Raw genomic sequence first — 21,158 nt, 5'->3', positions numbered from 1 at the left:
TATAATACACACATGTGTGTACATGAATAATCATTTAGATTTTTATAAGTAGAAGCATCCACAATTTTAGGTAACATACTGCTGTCTTTTGCCTACAACGATGCCATCTGCAACAATTCAACAAATATATAAACACACATCTACTCAATGCTTGTAAAATGTGAAAATTAATTTCTAAGTAAAGATAAGTTAATGTATTATTGATTGTCAGTTATGAATGATTTCTGAAATAAGAGAAGCAGGAAATATCTGGCGAAATAAAAAGTAAGAATATGAATAAGTCATTCTACTCTCCAAAATTTTTATAAGTAAAAAATAATGCAAAGAAATAAAACATGTTATACATGATGAGAATATAGTTTAGTGCCTATATTAACCAACATATGCTAAAAGCCCAAAGAACAACAAACGCAGATGGTCGAGTACAAAAATTAGGTTGGATGTGGAAAATCATTTTCAGAGGCATAAACCATAAAAATAGACACATGTGTGCCAAACCAGAAGCAGGAAATTACAAATTAAAAGGATGATTTGAAAAAATTTTTATACCTACTGAACTTACAAAAATCAAGCCTTAGATGCAGCCACACGTATAATTCACATTTGTATGCATGTGTGTGTGTCTGTGTGTGTGTGTGTGTGTGTGAGAGTATGAGTGTGAGTGTGTGTGTGTGTGTGCGTGCGTGTAGATGTATAGTCTGCATATTTGTAAGTAGATGCATCAAAGGCAAAGCTAACATGAAAAGCAACTTGTACAACTGTAATCCTGTATCGTAACTTAGGCACACGGATTTTGATTGTATAGGTTTCCTGAGGCTCTAGTAAAATGGTACCTGCTCTGTCACCTCCCTGTATGCCCATCACCTGAGTTTTGTGCATATCTGTCATGAGGCTATCCATGCTGTGTACAACAAAAGCCTGAATATTGGAGCCATAACTGTAATGAGCCCATGGTAATGAATGCCTAAGTTACTTATTTCAAAGATAATCACAGCTGACACAGTGGAAGTAGAGCCTTGAATTCAGCCCACAAAAGGAAAAGATAATGGGGATATATCTTGTGGAAATACATAGTACACAATTACCAGGCAATGATATCTACAAAGATGCACATGTAGAAACAGAGCACAGAATTGTTGTTTTCCAAATAATAAGAGAACCAAATGGAGAAAATCCAGCTATCAAAATCAAGTGAATGAATAGACAACCACATAAACACGCATTACACTCCTATCCTGAAGGCTATGCTTTCCCCGTCTTTATATGCAAAGGTGAATGACTCGTGAGTACAAGATATCCACATGAAATTGAAAAGTCAGGTTTCTGAAATTTATAAAGCATATTTTCTCTACGGTGAAACTATCATTGTGGATCTTCAAAAATAAAGTTAATTTGCCATAGAAAACCCGAGTCCATTTATCTGTGTGTGGTTTGACCTATTTGATATAATCCCAAAATACTATTGAAATACTATTGGAAAAACTATGCCAATAAAACCCATAACACCCCAGCTCTACACAAAGAAGTAGAGGCAACCTAAAAAAATCTGAGAATGGAAGAGGTGGCCTTCCCTGGGAAAACCACACCATTAATGTCCGGTTTCAACTGGCCCTGAAAACATACATACAGATAGAATTATGTGGGTCTAAGTGGTTATATACTTAGTTATCATATGTCTATACAAAGACATATGCATACAAATAACTAGTAAGAAGAAAGAAAGAGAAAGAAAAGGAGACCCTGAATTTAAAGGAGAGGTGGGTAGGTTTAGGAGTGAAGAGAGGGGAGGGAGAACTACAGTAAAATTATAATATAAAAAAAGATCACGGCTGGGGATTTAGCTCAGTGGTAGAGCGCTTACCTAGGAAGCGCAAGGCCCTGGGTTCGGTCCCCAGCTCCGAAAAAAAGAACCAAAAAAAAAAAAAAAAAGATCACTGAAGCTGAAAATAGCAGATGGATCAAAATAATAATAGTAGGCAAAGTGAGAGTGAGTGAGTTAGAGGGTAAATAAAACTAATATATAACTTAGGATTACACAAGAGGGAATGAGCTCAACTGTCACTGGGACATTTTTAAAAGCGTGCTAGAAAATTAGCAATGTCATGGAAATTTGATGATAAAATTATTTTGGCCCTTGAATGCTTACTCTAACCACCATATTAATTAAATTTGATTCCCAAAGAAGACAGTTTCATATTCAGCCAATTCCTTTTGGTTGTTTTTTTAGTAACTTGGAGAGGAATGTGTCCCAGGAAACAGAGCTAAATGAAGACCTAGAGGTCCAAGAAATTCATGAGCATACTGTCTACAAAGAAAAGAAAACCTGCCTGAGACATGAAGCTTCCCCAACTGTAAAAATTTATAAAAATTGTTTAGCCTATGATAGGTGAGCCACACTAAGGGTTCTAGGACTTCTGCTATGGACCTGACCTGCTCAGTAGAGAAAATGAAACTAATGATCCTAGTTTAAGCCCAGGTACCCATTTTGCTAAACTACCAGGAAATAAAAAGAACACATGCTTCAGAAACCTGTAGGTTAACCCTAAAATACCTCGAATGAGGAACAGCTTAAACATATTGTTTGTGAGGATTCAAACTATGAAAGATGAAATGTGGCGAGGGTGCAAACGTATTTTGTTTAGATGAATCTAAGTTTCCTTCATAAGGAGTCTCTTAAGGTTGCTCAGTGGGTCAGAGAATGTAATGAGCAAGCAGACAGGATATGGAGGGCAATAAATCCAAGATGATGAGGAGCAGTGGCAGGAGGCTTATTGGGACATTTTAGTTTCCATTGTTGATACGAGTTCAGAGAGAACCCATGTCATAGAATAAGGTAAAGAGTGAAAACAGGAACCCAATATCTATGCTCACCTCCTAATGAGCATAGCCCCACCTGTATCCTGAATTCACATGCACCTTTAACACACACACACACACAGACACACACACACACACATTCACGTGCAGGTATACACACAGGCACACACACATATGCATGCATGAATGCACATAAGTATATACATACATACATACATACAAATGTGCACATATGCATGCACACATAAAAAAGTACACACACACACACTCACAATTTGCTCTTATGGTATTAGGTTGTAGCAACTAAAATGGGACGAGGGAAAAGGCCAAGAGAAAGAAAAGAGAGTTCTTTGTTCCATTAATTTTAATTTCATGTGGATTTCACTGGGGGTATGTGTCTGAGCCTTTGTCCTACATTTTTATTTTTGGCTTGGAATTCTTTGATTGCTTAGCAGCGTGTGCTTAGATCTGAAAATCTGTTCACTTTTAACTTGGTATTGTATGTCTGTTCAAATATTGAAAGTTATCAGTTCATTTTACTTCTTGGTTAGCTTAGAAACCATATGCATTACGAGGTTTGATTTTGTTGAGGTTGTATGAGTCACGCTAATATTTAGGAGCTTCATCAACTTAAACAGAAAATAGAACATTGGATTAAAATATACCTGTTCTTAATTTCTTGATATAGATATATTGACTATCAGTTCTTTTCCTTTAGAAAGTATTTGTGTAAATCAATAGGCACATACATTAATTTTCCTTCTGTACTCAAAGGAAATTATCTTCAAAGTGTTCCAGAGTTTTCTATAAAACCTTGAATGAGTTCACTCATCAAAATCATATAAATTTAGTTCTGACATGTAAACCAGACCTTCACAAAAAGATCCACATGTTGGCACACATTTATCGGAATTGCCTTTTGGTATGACATTAGCTCAGGGGAAGCATTCTTATTCAGTGTTCTCCAAACATAATTTCATAATGCCTTCTTTGGAAGTACGTTTTGCTCATAACCAATTTTAGGTCAATCTTTATTTGACTATATCAAAATTTAAAACTTCATTTGTATGCTTTAAATGTGGGAAAGGGTGATGCATTAACATGCTACTATTTATTTCCTGGTTGCTTGTGCTGAATACAAATATCTCGGTTTGCCATACAAACCGATACTGCTTTAATTGAGAGCCAGTCTGTTCTCCTTCCTGAGTTAATCTCCATGTGAGTCAAGAGGCAGGGAACTGGAGCGAAGCAAAGATTCTTATGTACACACTGACAAAGGCAAAGGAACACAGTCCTGGCATCCTACTCTCTTCATTTCTTTTTAAAGATATCTATTTGCATGCTACTTATTTTTTATCTTACACTTGATGGAGCTTTAATTATGTGGCTAGCTTTTCTATCAATTCCAATTTATAGTTGTTGGAAATTCATTCCCAGGTGTCAGCTTGAATCATCTGCTTCTCTTTTAATGATTAGGGCACATAAATATTTCTTCCTCGTAAGTATGCTCTTCCGTTGGCTGTTAGCTTACGCACCTGGGCCTGCATGTGAGAAGATGTACATTGTGCAAGTCTAGAGGGGATGTTACGAGGAGGCCTTCCAAAGAACAAAGCAACCCGCGTCGTTCCATAAAGAAGAGCACTTCCAGGCTGATACAGAAAACCTCCCATGACACCAGAATTATCATTGTCAAAGATTTTCAGTCACCTGTGAGGCATTTCTGGCTTCTCAGTACTTCACAGTGTTATCCCAGGTCACACGTTCTACTGTGCACGTAACTGACAAGGTCTCTGTGTTGCAGGATTAAAAATTTTGCAGATTTTTGTAGCCAAATTAAAAATAATTGGCAGTTCAATTTAAGTAAGGGACGTTAGATAAAGCATTGTCAGACTAACAGGTGTGACAGGTGATGTCCTTTAGAACAACAAACAAAATGCCAAAAATCAGCCCAGAGAGGGACAAGGGCAAACTGCTTTTCTTCAGGTTTTGAGCCGAGGAACAAATGGCTTGCTATTTTGTTTTGTTGATAACAAAAATAAAAAAAAATGAGGTTGAAAGAGATAATTTTTCTTCATCCTTTGTTCTCTGCCCTTGTTTCTATCACATTTACATAAGAACTTTCCGCTTTTCAAGGTGAAGGTTTTCCAAAACGCTCCACATATACGAATCAACAAAATAATTTAACATTAGTTTAATTTTTTATTTGCTTTGTGTATAATCTTGTTGCAACATCTCAGTGCTGTATGATAGTCGCAAACAATACTTGCTTTAAGAAAAATGACACAATTATGCACGTTTATAAACCATTCCATTGTATAATGCTCAAAAGATCTTTTTTAATGAGCTTAACAGGAAGAAATTAAAAACAAGATAAAGCTCCTTGGAGGCAATGCGGAGTAGTTAAGGAAATTATGCAGTGCTAAATGGGCGTTTAGGAGAAAGCAGAGGAGACTTGAAAGTCACACTGGAGACTGACAAACTGCTTTGGCTTCCGAATTGAAGACTCTCACCAGAGGAGACAGAAAACTAAATCTGTGAGCACAGGAGACAGGATCACCGGCTTAGTTTGGGGCATTTAAGTTAAATTGGAGCAAAAAAGCCATGCTGGATATTTTCGTTTCCTCCCTATGCCCTTGGGGAAGGCATCACGACAAAGCATTAGATAGGCTACCATTGATCTCCTGAGTCTATAGAATCTATTTCGGCATTTCGTTGAAATTGTCTGTCAGTATATTGCATCAGTACACAGGACTGCAACACATAGAAACAAAGAAGTAGGCTAGATTGAGGAGGTTAGGATAAACTTTTAAGATAGTCCGCCATAAACAAAGGTTTGCACTGTATTTACTGGGAAATCCCTTTACATTTCACCTGAAATTTACTTGTATTAAAAACTCCTTAAGATTAGTCTACACATATTCGCACAGGAAATTCTTACCGGTTTTTCCAGAAACATATTTGTACAGCAAACTCCTATCCATATTCCAGTACTGAGAGTGTTGTTGAAGTTAATTTGTAAGTCAGCACAACGCAGGGACTCTGATTCCCATTATGACATACGATAACTGCTAAGTAGGTTAGCATAAGGCAATTTCCGTGGGAATAACTAGGATATTCCAGAGAGACATCGCTTCTTCCATAGAATCCTCTTAAAGAATTATATTATTTCATTACACGTGAAAAACCAGGTAATTCTTTATGTTCTGTCACCGCACGTGTAATTTCACTGACATGTTGCACGGTCGTTTATTTAAATGATATTTATATCTCAGACTCATATTTTCCTCCAGCTATTATATATTTACAAACCATCTTTTCTGCAATATAAGAATTCAACTCGAAGTCTTTCTCTCTCCTTCCATCAACCTGCTCCTGCCTGGTTCCCTCCCTCTGCCCAAACAAGCTTTTCTGATAGAAAGCTTCAAAAGCTTCAAAGTACTTTTTTTTATTGGTACCTTTGACTTTTATCCCTCAAATCTTTTCTTGACCTGGTTACTCACTCCTGTGAATCACACACTTAGAGATGCTGTGATCTCTCTTCCCTCCTCCCTCCAACATTACTTCTGACACAACTCCAGTTGCCTTGAACCTTAGGGTCCAGCCAAGACAAATTACATAGCTGACATTGAATGCTACCTCTATTCATTTTGTCTTCCCTAACAATGACAACAACAACAGCCAGTCTTAGTGCCATTTGATCTTCTGCTTGAAAAACTTTATTAAATTTTAGAAGAATTATTTAAATAATAATTTAGGTTGATCTTTCCACATTCAAAATAAATCATCATCTTGTGATTTGGGGATTAATCAAAATATAGCACTCATGTTTTATTTCTATTTATGTACACATGCATAAATCATATATTTACTTATGTTTATAATATGAATACATTTTAAATTTATTTGCATGTGTGTGAACCTTCTTGTAAAGGCCAAGGAGGCCATTCTCTTGAACCAGAGTCACAGGCAATTGTGACTAACGACCACCATGTGGATGTTAGAAATGTAAACCTGGGACTTCTGAAAGATGAGAAAAATCTCTTAATCACTGAGCTATCTCTCTAGCAAGAAAAGTAGTGAGAGGAATTAAGCTCAGAGAAAATACACAATAAATATGAGGGAGGAGAAGACACATGTTGGTAAACTACCAACATGTAAACAATTTAGGACTATGTCCTTTGTCACAATCCAGAATTTAAAATTATTATAATTACTAACACTGCATATTTCTGGTTAGGCAGCAAAGAGCTAGACATAGGACTTAATCAACTTTTACTGAAACAAATGCTTTACTGGAATTATTTCTAATTCATGGGGTTGGGGATTTAGCTCAGTGGTAGAGCGCTTGCCTAGCAAGCACAAGGCCCTGGGTTCTGTCCCCAGCTCCGGAAAAAAAAAAAAGAAAAAAAAAAGCATTCTAATTCATGGACCCACAAGTACTTAGACAGAAATATAAATGACAGAAAATAAACAGACAAATATTTGAAAATAATTTACTATATATTGCTAAACTCAGTAAATGGAGCTAATACAACCAGAGTGCTTTAAATATATTTATATTTATACTCCCTAGATAATATAAAAGAGAAAAGAGACCCTTTAACCTCATGTTCTTGAAGCATCTTCCTGGGACACACTTGGCAGCTGCTCTTGTAGAAAACTACTTGATAACTTTAAATATGCAGATCAGCCTAGGGCCAACATTACCTTGGGATTCTCAGTAGAGGAGAGGTTGTCTCTATTTACAAAGTGAAAACCAGCACTTGTTAAATCAAATCTCTCTTAGACCAGGCAGGGATTATGGCCGCCTCACAGCTCAGTGATGTACCTTCCTTAAATCCCTATGTACATTATAGAAAAAAATTCCTTGAAAGACCTTGTCTGCTTATCTGTCAGCTTAAAATATATGGGGAACCCAGAGGCAGTTTCTTCATTTTGGTTCTCTAGCATCAGACAAACAGCACCACCAAAACATGCATTTCCATTTTCTCCCAAATGTATCAATATTTTAAAAGGTTTGAGTGTCATGTATGAAACTGACTACATGTCATAAATTTGATGTGGATCCAGATTATCAACTATAGGTAACATGAACAAAAGAGGTTAAAGAACATTTGTAACATACCAATTTTGGTGAAGTATTTAGAAGTGCCGAATTTAATTTTAAATTAGGTGACTTTTTAATATATTTTCTATATCCCCAAAGTAGAACCATGATCATTTTGCAAATCGAGTAATGTTAATGTTCAAATCATATAATTGGTAGGTAGTTATAATATCTACCTCATATAGATAATGAAAAGAGTAAACAAATGCATTGACAGGATTCCATATATGTTTTAAAATGTTCTTTATAATTATTTTATACTGTTAATCTCTTTTTTAATAAAACAAATAACCCACATTTAAACTAATAGAATAATATCATTAGTCTATAAAGAGAATTAAAATAAAACACACAAGCATGCTTACTATGAAATTGTTTCTACACTGAATATTCTGTTACCAATTTTCAGCATATATAATTTTTAGAAAAAGCTAATACAGAAAAAATGAGATGGTTTTAAAACCTTTAAATTTATTTGCACTACTGAGAAATCTATTATGTATAACTTTTCTAAATAAGAACTTTCCTCTGAGATACTTTGAATTCTATTTCTGAACTGATGTTAATCAAATAAGGAAGGTCAAGTTACTTTGTTACTGTTCCCAGTAACTTGTGGGGAAAAGTGGTGTAGAGTGTAATTAATTCAATCATTCCATTTGCATTTATCATAGAACTGGAAATTCACATAATAAACCTATCATTTCCCCTTAATCTGTGATTGTTTTTGTAACAACACATGTAACAAAGAAATCTTGCAATTGTGTCATGAGCGATCTTTGGAGTCTACAGTTCTCCCTTCTTAAAAGTTAGTTAAGCTGCTATGGCAGAACATAAATTTATATATATTAGTACTCCTTGATTTATCAGGATAAAATGTTTACAAACATACCTCTAATTCATTTCTATGTAAAGGTGAATGACAGCAAGGTTTTATGAAGCCTGGTTTCCTAGAATCCTGTACTCATTACTAAGAAAGATGTGAAAGTACTCGTGTCCTTTGTCCTCTGTCTGTGTGGTCCCTGTGAACAGAGACTGGTGGTCCTTTTGAATTATGTGGACCCATTTGCAGCACATCATGTGGTATTTTTCATCTCACCCTCTGATGCTTTGTCCTGCTTTCTACCTGAGTATCATTACTGTTTGGGCACATGTAGTCCTTTCAGAAAGGGTATCTAAGTCACAGGCTACATACAGATCACTTAATCAAACAATTAGTCTCTGGTCTTGAACCCTCCCTTCTGCTGCCAACTCCAGAAAGTGGAATTGAATGTATTAAAGCATACACTCTGTAGCATTAAAGAATGCTAAGATCAGTCTCACAGGTGTAGACTGTATCCCTGCCTTCTGACTCTAGGCTGCATGAAAATCAGCATTAACACATTTTCACCAGAGTGTTTTGTTTCTTTATATTAAAACCCATTCAGAAACAAATTCTTTTGTCTTCAGTCTTTCTTTTTTCCTTCCTTCCTTCCTTCCTTCCTTCCTTCCTTCCTTCCTTCCTTCCTCCTTTCTCTCTCTCTCTTTCTTTCTTTCTTTCTTTCTTTCTTTCTTTCTTTCTTTCTTTCTTTCTTTCTTCTCTACCCAGAAATTTAGTCTAAAAATCTTGTTTCTTCTTAAAGATTCAATGAATGAGGAAATGAAGGGGGAATGGATCTGGGGAACAAATCTGGAGGGGGACTGGGAGGAGTGGAGGGAGGAGAAACTAGGTTTGGGATACATTGAGAGAAGAATTCATTTTCAATAAAAATTTAAAAATTTTAGGGGAACATAAAAGAAGTAAGATGACTAGGCCTGATTTGGTCAAATATGAAGTAGATATAGTAGGCGTATAGAAATGAAACAAAGTTTAAGTCAAAGAACATTTCTACACTAGCTGAAAAGCAGTTGTCCTACAGTCTTCACTAACAATAGTCATAATTGGTGATTATTAGGCAGGTTTTCATTACTGTGGTAATGGCTGAGGATCTCAGCAGGTTTGCTATATCTTCCTTGTATCATCATTTAGACTTAAGTGAATAGCAGCTTTCAATCTCAGAATTGGAAGTATAAGGGAAAGTGAAAGGGAGGAAATTCCCACCATGAAAACCTGTGTTATGTTATTGGGTGTGCCTTAAAAGACACTTGTGCTTTTGTCTTTTAGTTGTAATGCCGAACAAAAAAAAAATGTATGTGGTCACAAAGGGGTCTCAAAAAGCCGAACTGCTGAATTTGATGTGTTGTCATTTTTCTGAAGCTATGTGGTGATTCACAAAGAAATTTATTTAGATTAATAAATTTGTTATTTTGTTTGAAAAAAATTGTGCTCCCTAATGTTAAATATTGAATATGGTTTATAAAATTTAAGAGAAGCTTTAAGTTTTCTCTGACTTCTATATTTAATGATGGCAACAAAGAATCATTACTATATATTAACATTAGTAAACACATGTCTATTCCAACTACCAGTGCTGGACAGACACTGAATTACTTAATCTGACATCACCTCTCTAAAAAGAATATACTACGGCCCAATGTTACTGATGATAATGAGAAATGTAGAGGTCAGTTTAATTTACCACAGTAGAAAGCTGCTAAGTGAATTACATCATTGAGACTCATGCAGGGTCTGTTCTTAAGCTGTCCCGAAAGCAAACCACTACCCAAGCCAGGAACCCTCAAGAAGTCATGGACTGGAAATGCAGTTAACCTAAATGGATTAACATAAGTGGAACAAGGTTCATAAAAGACTTAGAGGAGAATAATTTTACATGTTATATTGGCTTCCCACTTTAAGTATAATATTAGATTAAAGAAAGTAGTGTACTTAAAACAGATTTCTCAACACTTTAAACATGACAAAGAGAAAGATGTAAGGATGAAATATAGAGCGGATCTAGGGGGGAGAGGAGATGGAGAATGCTAGAAAGAGTGGAGGGAGGGGAAACTGGTTGGGTGAGTTTTTTGTATGAAAGAAGAATCTGTTTTCAATTAAAAGAATACTAATGTGGTACATTTCTATCTTTTATTTTTATGATTTGTCGTGCACTATAGTTTCTATCTTACAGTTTGCAGAGTTTTTCTTCCCTTGTTTGATACACTGGGGAAAATATTAAGGTAGCAAAATGTAAATTTGTTATATATATGTCAGTCTTCAGATTTCAGTGGTTATGTATGTAAATGTTCATAGAACAATACTTGCTAAACTGTGCATATCTAAACAAATGATATTAAACATTAAAAAATGGTCTTGTGAGGGCTTGATGCCCCAGCGTAGGGGTATAATAGGGTGATAGCGCGGCAGTGGGTGGATGGTTGAGCACCCTTATGAGGCAAGGGGAGGGAGAGTGAAATGGGGAGTTTTCAGGGGGGAAACAGGGAAGGGGGATAACATTTGAAATGTAAATAAACAAAATAACAAATAAAAAAATCAGGTTTCCAATCTTAGATGACCTATAGTAACAAATAATATTTTATTTGTCATAGTTGAGTGTTCTTAACAGATACATTGTGAATATACATAAAATAAAAGATAATCAAGAAAAGTACTCAAGGAAATATATTTTTACCTACAATTTAAAATAATAAGGTAGGTAGATTACAAAGTGTATTAAAAATCTTCGAAATTTATTGTGCTATACATCTAGAGTTGGATGCTGAGATCAGCATATCTTTGTTGCTACTAACAGTGTGTTGTAAATGCGTATTTAATTGGCTCAATTGCTGAACATAATACTGAGTTATTACAAGCCAATAAATTATCCAATAAATAAGTCAATAAGTAAGATGTTATGGTGTCAAGTATTTTTTTCTTTACAAAATTAAATGTACACAGTATTTCCCCTGTTTCTATTGATATCATGACAATTATTGTTGCCACATTACTGTGTTATTTTTTGTGTAATAAACCTAATGGCACAGTCATGAATCTCAAGTGAATAAAGACAAGAAATGCATATTGAATGAAGGATTCACAAGGAAAACACAGCAAAATAAATATGGGTTTATTGATCCTATTCGCTTGGAAATGTCTGAGTCTTTTCATTCAACTAGCATTTGTCAATTACTTTATTGAATGTACAATTCAAAAACAAATTTTATCTAAAATTAATGAGAACTTTAAATTGGATATTCTTCCAATTGACATATGCTAGCAATGAAGCATCTCTTTTCAGTGTTTGCTTTATTGAGGAATACAGCATTTATTAGATGTGGTTAATTCCTCTCAACTTCTATATTTGATTTTATTTATAATAACTTTTAAATATATAAATTTACATTTATTTTATTTCATTTCATTTTAGTTTAATTTGCATGTTATGTGTAACACGTGCATGGCTGGTGCTCTCAAAGGTAAGAAGAGGGCATCAGATGTCCTGGAACTGGAATCTTTAATTGTGAGCCACCAAGTGGGTACTGGTAAATAAGCCCAGGTCCTTTGTTAGGGCAACAAGTGGTCTCAATGCCCGAGCCATCTCTCTAGCTCAATATGTTCGTTATCTTGATAACAGATTCAAGATGATAGTTCAAGAATACATATCGAATGTGAAATTTTACATTGCACTAACTAGTGTGGTTATTATTAAAGTGCTCAAAAAACCCATTAAAGATTACTATAGGTATCTTCTTCCTTGATGAATAACACAACATTAAGGAAAAATTGAAAATGGAGTACATGGTCTCTTTTACTATATATTTACGGTTTAAAAACAAAAACAAAAACAACTCCCCCAAAACCCCACGTCTGGGTTTTGGATATATATAATCATATATATGCTAGAGACATGAACACACAAATATATAAAATATATACAGACACACAGACACATGGCAAGCATGTTCAAATAATTTTATCTGATTTTATAATCCTACAACACATATAATTTTAAAGGAATTCATCCTAGTTATGCACTACAGACAAGAAAAATCTAGATTAATAGCACAGAAAGAACTACAGTCCTCCTCATGAAGAGTAAAACTACAGAAAATATTAGAAATCTTTCCAAGTAATATCTGTATGAAGTTACAAATATGATAAAAGTAAACTCTGACATTCCAAATTTATTTTATCATGAAGAGATTAAGCTGAGGTCAAAAGTAAAATGTGACCAACTTTGATTATGATAACCAGGAATAGAAGAAAATTGAGAATAAAGATCATGCCCAGCCCTAGAACCATCTAAGTTTCATTAACAGTGAATTCATTGATCAGGTTTTATATGTATGCTGATTACTTCTTTATATATATGTGGAAACAATGGTTATGGAGGAGGCCTTGAATTTGGGGGTGTTTGGACATTGGATGGGGCATGAGAGAAGTAGAAAAGATACAATTACATTTTCAGTTCTTTTAAAAACTGAAGATAATAGGATAGAATAGAGATCACACTAAAACATGATATTTTTTGCTTGATTCAATACAGCTCTAATTTCTGTCTTGAAGTGGAAGAACTACTGAAAGACATAACTAGGTTGAGGCCTCAAAGTCCAGTAGCATCACTGTCATGAGTTTCACATTTCACATATATAATCTACCAAGATTTTGAAATAGATGTTTTATATATCCATTATCTAGCCAGAAGATAATGTCTCTTAACATATCCTTAATTGATTTTTAATTGATTCTAGAAACTTGGAAAATTAATTAAAGATGCATTTATCTATATATAGACCAGAATTATTAAATAACTTTAGGAGGTTGCCATGCGGAATGATATAATTTACATTACTTCCCAAAGTTCTGACTACCTTGGCATTTATAATAGAGTCCTTATGATTTGATATTTTATTAAAATTTTATATTCAACTTAGAATCTTACTTATTAATATCTAAGTAGAGAAAAATAGTTATTATAAATTATTAGCTTCACAAATGAGCATATTCCTTTTACTGGATTAGATGGTTATTATGTAATTGTTACACATTTTGTGTGGAAAGAGGCGGGTAGTTGAGATTCAGAGTCCCCAACTCTGTAAGGAATTTTCCAAAATTACTTAATTTTACCATTTACTGGAAGTTTGCTAGTAAAACATCACAGAGTTTCTAATAAGCTAATTGGTGATTTGTTAAGTCTGACTTCGTACTCTTGATCTTATGATCTATAGAAGAATAGTTAAAGCACACTTACTTTGGGGGAAGCGAGGAGGATTGTCGTTGACATCTGTGAGAGTGATGTTCACTGTGGTGGTTCCAGACAGACCCCCCATCTGACCGCCCATGTCCTTGGCTTGAATAACCACCTGGTACTGTTCCTTGTTCTCTCTGTTCATGTTTGGTAGAGCTGTCCTTATGATACCTTGGGGAAAATACAAATGCTATGTCATCCCACTGTGTGGTCCCTTCCAATTTAATCAATTTTCACAGTTATGATATCAAGTGATATATTCAAACTAATTATTATAAAACTAATTTCATATATATTCTTAGTGGTTGTTTTACATGCTATGTACTTGTAATATCATATTCGAAACTTACATGAAACCCAAAACAGTTATATTTCTATTAGTTCAATCATTTACATATCTGAGCTTTTAAATATAGAATAATCAGGCTGGGCATATATCTTAGTAAGTAAAGAGCTTCCTACACAAACACAAAGACATTAATCCTCAGCTCCCAAATAATGTCAGCAAGATTCTGCTAACACATCTTGGGGTTGGGGTGGGATGCACAGCAGGAGGGTCTCTGGGATCTATCATTTAATCTGCTTAGACAAATGGTTGGAGTTCAGGTTCATTTGGTTTAAAAACAACACATATATCAACTGAAAATTATATCTTATGTCCCACTCCCCGTGCTTAGCATTAGTTTTGTTCTCCAACTTATACTTGCAAAGATCACAAACATGGTAACACCAATCCATTGCTCCTGACCTGTTTCTGGTTCCACAGAGAAATAAGGCTGCCCTTGAAGTATGCTGTAAATGACTCTGGCGCTGTTTCCATATGAAGGGTCATCGGCATCTGTAGCTGTGACTTGCACCACAGAAGTACCTGAAGTATCCAAACTCAGCTTAGTTCTGCACAGTACCAGAAGGAGGAGCAAAAGTGCTTGTTTTCATTGAAGACATGAGTGACTTTGGCTTTAAAAACGACCACTTTAAGGAACTGTTACATACAGTTTGGTGACAGATATAGATAAAAGTATACAGTGTTGCAAAGGAATCCTAAATTCAACTTAACAAGTTCTATTCAACCAAAAGTTGAATGCTTATGGACACAAGAGGTGACGCTGTATTATTTCAGAACATAACAGACATGGTCCCTTTATGAATGTGGAGACCAGGTATTATTAAAATAAATTTTCAGATAATAGACTTGTTTAGAGTAAAAGGCATGTCTAAATCTCAAATGAGTAGGTATAATCTTTCTCCCCTTGCTCTAATTAACTCAAAAAATAATTAACATCTGCTCTAGAATACAATTTTGGCGATAGATTGAATTCCAAATTTAGAAACAATCTAAGATGACCCAATGTTCCCAGAACTAAGAGATGTCTAAGAAGATTCACAATATCAATAGACTTTATGCTCGATGAACACCCAAAGTCCTTGGGGTTTAGCGAAGTGCAATAACATCCCCAAAACAAATGTTTTGAGAGGTGCATGAGTTTGATATTAATAATAAATACCAAATATTGAATTTAATAAACAATCCTATTAATTTGCATAAATTCATACATATTTGGAAAGTTTATTGTTTATGAAATCCAAGTATATCTTTCTCTAAAAATGTTATTAGGCTTCCCTAAATTTTGGATATATTATCACTAACTACTTGATAAAAATAAAGTATTTACTCATCAGTATATCACCTTAACATTAAAATTATATTCCATTTTGTTAAACATTATACTTTTTACTTTTTATTTTATATACTTCATAATGCTCAGTGGCTGCAAGGGTCCCAGTATCTGATACATTGTGTAGAGCAGAAAACGATTCTAATCTTAAGATATTTGGCTTCAGGATCTTACATGCTAGCTGTAAAAGTTATTGTAATAAGTTTCATTTTTGTCCTTCCTACTGATACTGAGAGGTATTTTCTGGATTACTAGGCAGGTCTACTTGAATGTGCTGTGAAGATCTGCAAATCCAAAAGCCATGTAAAATGCAGTAATATCATTTTCTTACTCATTGCTTCTTTACTAAAATATATATGCATTTTGAGTGGGTGATAAAAAGAGATTTAAGTTAATTAAACACAATATTGCAAGAATTATTTGATATGACTTCCATATTCTTCATACATCATAAATCTTGTAACTGCACTTACCTACAACAGACATTTCAGGAACGCTGGCTGTATAAATTTCTTCTGGGAATGTAGGCTCATTGTCGTTGATATCGTGAATTTTGATCACAAATTCTGACTCTGGCTCAACTGGCCTCAGAGTTCTTCTGTTAATAGCTTGTGCACGCAGAGTATAAAAGGCCTTTTCTTCCCTATCAATTCTTCTTGTGGCGTGAATATCACCTGTTTTTTCATCAATAATAAAAAGAGTACCAGCTCCATCTCCAGACAAAATATATTTGAGCGATCCGTCTCCTTTATCTTGGTCTGAATGAAGCTAGAGGAGATAAAATGCATAGCCATGAGGATGACTAAAGATGCACAGGAGTGAAAGGATTCAGAGATGACCCTTCAAATTCCATCACAAATAACGGGGTCAGTGATCTCAGTTCTATAAATCAGATCTGAGTAGCTTCAATCACACTCGAGGACCAGCAAGAGCTTCTCCTGTAGCATTATGAAATTTTTTCCAAAAACAAACAAACAAACAAACAAAAAAACCCCCAAAAACCCTCGAAAGTTAAATCAAGTTCTCTCTTCCTGCTCTGCACATAACCCTTTCTATGAACAAATAAATCCTGATAAAGACATCAGCCGTGAGAGTGGAGTGCTTTCAAGTCATTCTAGAAATGTAAGGTTATTACACTTGATCTTAGACAAAAGACTGAGAAGTGATGAAATGTAAGGTTATTTTACTATTATATTTTACAGGAAATTCAGCTCCAATCAATTATTATTGACTATAATTAGTAACATCTTAGGATTTATGTGTCTTTTCCAATTATGAGACAGATTTCAAATGTGGGAATAATTAACCTAATATCAGGTTGCATATGAAGATGATCCTTACCCTGAAAATATTTGTAGGTCTCAAAACATAGTATAGATATCTATATAGCACAGGTACATATATACTAAATAATAAATAATATAAAATGTAAAGTAAAATAAGGTCTAATATTGTACCTTGTCAAGCTCTCTTCTTAAAATATCTGCAATGAGGCAAGACGGTGACTGCCTTTCCTGTGCCTGTAGCAGAACCACACCAAACCTTTCAGAATGATTTCAACACAATTTGTACTTGGGACTATGCGTGCATACCAGTCTAGTGTACATGTTCCTGCAACTGAACTAGGAATCCAGATATTTCTGTTTCGTGAGAAAATTCTATGTAAACTATTTTTCAAAGGTATCCATAAAGCAAACCAGCCAGGCTTGGAAATTCATGGATCAGTAAGTTAAACTTTTGAGACACTGAACAGAAAATCCTTCTAGGATAATAAGTAAACTATAGGTTGTTGAATCCAGGATACCAGTACCAAGCATCTTCCAGGTAATGTGGCAGTCTACAGGGCTAAGAACTTATCCTGGAATTGTTAGCTTGTAGAAGAAACATGTTGACACCTTAACAGAAGCAATAACCAGGATTACAACTATATCTATTTGTATTATATATGCAATTATTACTGTTTCGATATATGTAGTAAATACAATTTTTTAAACTTAATAATACACCTATTTATGTTGTTTTTTAATTTCTATAGATCATGACTTATAAATTTCATATGCAGGAAAGCAGTGAATGGTGGGGAGGGATTTTTAACTGGGGAGAGAAATGGGAGAGTGGGACTGAAAAGAGGTGAAGGTAAAATAAGTTACTGTAAGGGTTTTTTAAAAAGCCATTTAGAAACTTACTATTTGAAAGCTTCATTCATGGATATATTCATATAAAATTGTCTAATTAGAGTTACCCTGTGCAGGGGATTATGTTCATTCTAGAAGTCAACAAATTAATTTGCCAAATTAAAGCCCAGTGGGTGGTGTGTGATAATTCTTATCAAGTTCTTTGTCAGTAAAGTCCTAGAGACTCCCAAAGCAAGAAAGGGTCCCTCTTAGGTCCCTCATGAGAAAGGTATAGTAATATCTACTGCTGAAGACAACACGCACATTACTTACTGGACATCGAGAAACCAGCCAGTATAGAAGTGGGAGCTTCTTCCCTGCTGGCTAACATTCATAAAACTGGAAGGTGCTTTGCAGGCTTCTAAAGGGGAATAATGTGAACAACCTTGCAATGCTCTGAACCTTGTGAACAGACATGATGACCATCATGGCAAGGTTGTGCCCATGGATGCAGTAATGGTATGAATCATAGGAATATAACCAACCATTTCTGATTAAATTTAAGACCTGTTCAACAGAAAAAAAAAAAAAAAACCACACATGCCTAGTATGGCAAATCTGAACAAAAACCCATGGGTAGTGTGCTCACAGGCTCTGGGCTGAAACTAACATTTAGTTGCTAAATGCATACAGTGTTACATTGCTCTCTAAATTCATTTCTCTCTACACAGAGATAAGTGCAGCCCTCAGATTTCATCTGAAATGTCTATCAGCAGAGTATGGTGGTTAATATAGAAACACAGACCTCTAAAGCCTGCAGACAATAAGGGATGGTGTAGTGCTCAGCCACAAGTGAGACATTTTATCACACCATCTTCCCAAAGATGAGGTGCCATCTCAGGAGAAGAGTGAGGTTTTAAGAGGCCAGAGGAAACCACTGAAAAATATTATCTTCTGGACATAGCAGGATCTTTGCACACATGAACGCAAGACAGCTGTAGATGCCTTTGCGCAACCTGCACAAGATCAAGCTGTTTAATATCATAAAATGGTGTTGGAAGTGGTTCATGAGCCTCCACTATTAACTGAGGAGCTAATGATTTGTACGAGAGGGAGTTTAAGCTTTTTTTTTTAGGGTGATGGCTCCTGGTAGGTCATGTTTACATAGCAATCACATGACCAAGTCAGTCTTCTGCCTAGCCCAGGAAATCATTATATGAGCATAAGTATAAGCAAAAGTTAATATATTTATATATGTGATTGTATTGCTCATTACAACTACATTTACAAAAGTGGTTTGCTTCATTGTAATGTTGTATGTTGATTAGAATTTAGCAATCTGCTCCGTATAGAGCTGCATTGTCAATTCAGAACAAACAATGAATCATTACTGGTATAATGGACACACATATCTGAAATGTATAGGTACTTTAGAGATAAAAGAAGTTGAGGAACAAAGAGTTATTTATTGAGTTTGTAACTATTTGAAAGCAAGAATACAAGAGAAGTAAACTCAGGAAGCATCAGTAATTAAACAGGAAGCTCTCAGAAGTCACATATGAAGGTGTAGTCCAGGAACCACTGTCAAGTAGTCAACAGATTGATAGTTATTAGTATCTAAAATTGTACCCAGTTTCCCAGAAATTCTCAAAATATATACATTTGTAACACTGTGGTCATCTTACCAGAGGGAGCTCTAAGCATTACACATGTCTTATTCAGTTTGAGAAACATAACCCAGTGCTATTGGTGTTATCAATCACTCGACCAGACAGTACTGCGGTTCACAGCAGGCAGTTCAAGTTTTATTTGCTATTCATTCGATTACTTTTATTTGAATTTTCTGTATAGTCAGGTGCTTTTAGAAGCAGATGTGAAATTCCATCTGTATTCTATGGAAGACCCAGAGGAGACATGTAAAGCAAATACACAGAGAAAACTCTAAAGAGCTCACAGGAGTGAATGCATATCTGTGTAAGCATGTAACATCTAAGCTACCAGACGAAGACTGAATAAGAAATTCCCCCTTCTAAGACATGTGCATCTTAGGACAATGGCGAATACAGAGCATAGAACTGAGGTGCAGAAATACACAAGGCTGGAGGGTAATGACTCAAAGTGGTTCTGCTACTCGAATCAGTTAAGGATGCAAAAGGAAAACTGTTAAGAGTATGCACTTATATGATGGGATTTGAATTTTTATAAATCTGAATTTAGGATAAAAATCACAGCTGGATTTGTACCTTGACTTAGACTACAGAGTGAAAATTAAATCTTGTAATTGGACTACATGCTGTGAGAGTTTCTGTTGGATTTGAAAATTGAACATGGTAGGAGGAAACCTAAAAGAGGTGGCTGCAAGTCAGACTGTGGTCTTAAGAGTCGGAAAAATGAAAAGATGTCTACTTTGTCCAAAAAGGATATAATTACGAGAAGCGACTGACAGCTACGAATGTAGCACTGTACTTGTTAAGAAGCTGCAATACTTGGGTTTTGTTGGTGTTGTTGTTGTTGTTTTGTTTTTTGTTTTTTTTTCCAGAAATCAGGCTTTACGATAGTGGTGAATTACTTTTGTTTTTTAAAGCCCTTTCTACAGTGGTGAAGAATTGAACAGGACTGGCCACTAAAACTGGAAATAGCTGATCAGCCATGAGTTAATGGCTACAACAGTTAGTACTGGGTCTAGAGAGTAGCATTAAACAGCCACTTTAATTAGTTTACTTCACTTCGTGTGTGTATGTTCTCCACATTCTACCTGGTATTGCTTCTTTGCCTCAATATTATACATCAGATAAAATACTATTTCACATATCAATCTGTTTACTGAGATTGTACATTAGTTATTCCTTTATGACTATTACTTTTCTCATTGTTCTACTTTCTTGCATATTAGCCATAAATATTTCATTTATATAAGTAATTATAAATTCACTTATTTAACTGAATAAGTCATGTATTTATGATGCAAAGAGATGAGGTCAATTAATCATCTGCTCAAAAACTATAGCATCAACTTTCAAAGTAAAAAGTATTTTACATGGGTTTGTATTTTGCTATTTTATTATGTATTCTTTTCTTTATTAATTATTTTACTTGTTTACATTTCAAATGTTATCCCCCTTTCTGGTCTCCCTTCCATGAACTTCTCACCCCACTGCCCTTTCCTTCACTTTCAAGAGGGTGCTCCCCAACCCACTCCCACATCACCTCTCTAGCATTTCCTTCTCTGGGGCATCAAGTCTCCACATGACAAAGCCCCTCTCCTCACACTGATGCCAGATAAAACAGTCCTCTGCTACCTATGTATCAGGAGCCATGGGCAGGCCCATGTATACCCTTTGGT

At 35.1% G+C, this 21,158-nt stretch overlaps 1 protein-coding gene and 1 long non-coding RNA gene across 5 annotated transcripts in view; one reads left to right on the top strand and one right to left on the bottom strand.

Moving 5' to 3' along the window:
* Cdh10 (cadherin 10) overlaps positions 1–21,158 on the bottom strand; it is a 222,360-nt gene that overhangs the window by 31,073 nt on the left and 170,129 nt on the right. For all 3 annotated transcript variants that reach the window (XM_006232080.5, NM_001168631.1, XM_006232079.5), the window contains exons 3-5: positions 16,175–16,469; positions 14,774–14,893; positions 14,029–14,196 (exon numbers count right to left, since the gene is read on the bottom strand). In XM_006232080.5, coding sequence (XP_006232142.1) covers positions 14,029–14,196; positions 14,774–14,893; positions 16,175–16,469 — 583 coding nt within the window. The remainder of the gene's footprint in view (positions 1–14,028; positions 14,197–14,773; positions 14,894–16,174; positions 16,470–21,158) is intronic.
* LOC102553625 (uncharacterized) overlaps positions 1–21,158 on the top strand; it is a 161,236-nt gene that overhangs the window by 120,006 nt on the left and 20,072 nt on the right. The gene's annotated exons all lie outside the window — the stretch shown is intronic.

This window comes from Rattus norvegicus, chromosome 2 (genome assembly GCF_036323735.1).
Source record: "Rattus norvegicus strain BN/NHsdMcwi chromosome 2, GRCr8, whole genome shotgun sequence".
In the NCBI taxonomy this organism is placed as follows: Eukaryota; Metazoa; Chordata; class Mammalia; order Rodentia; family Muridae; genus Rattus; species Rattus norvegicus.
The sequence above is the reverse complement of the archived record's forward strand: the minus strand, read 5'-3'. Positions and strand labels throughout refer to the sequence as shown.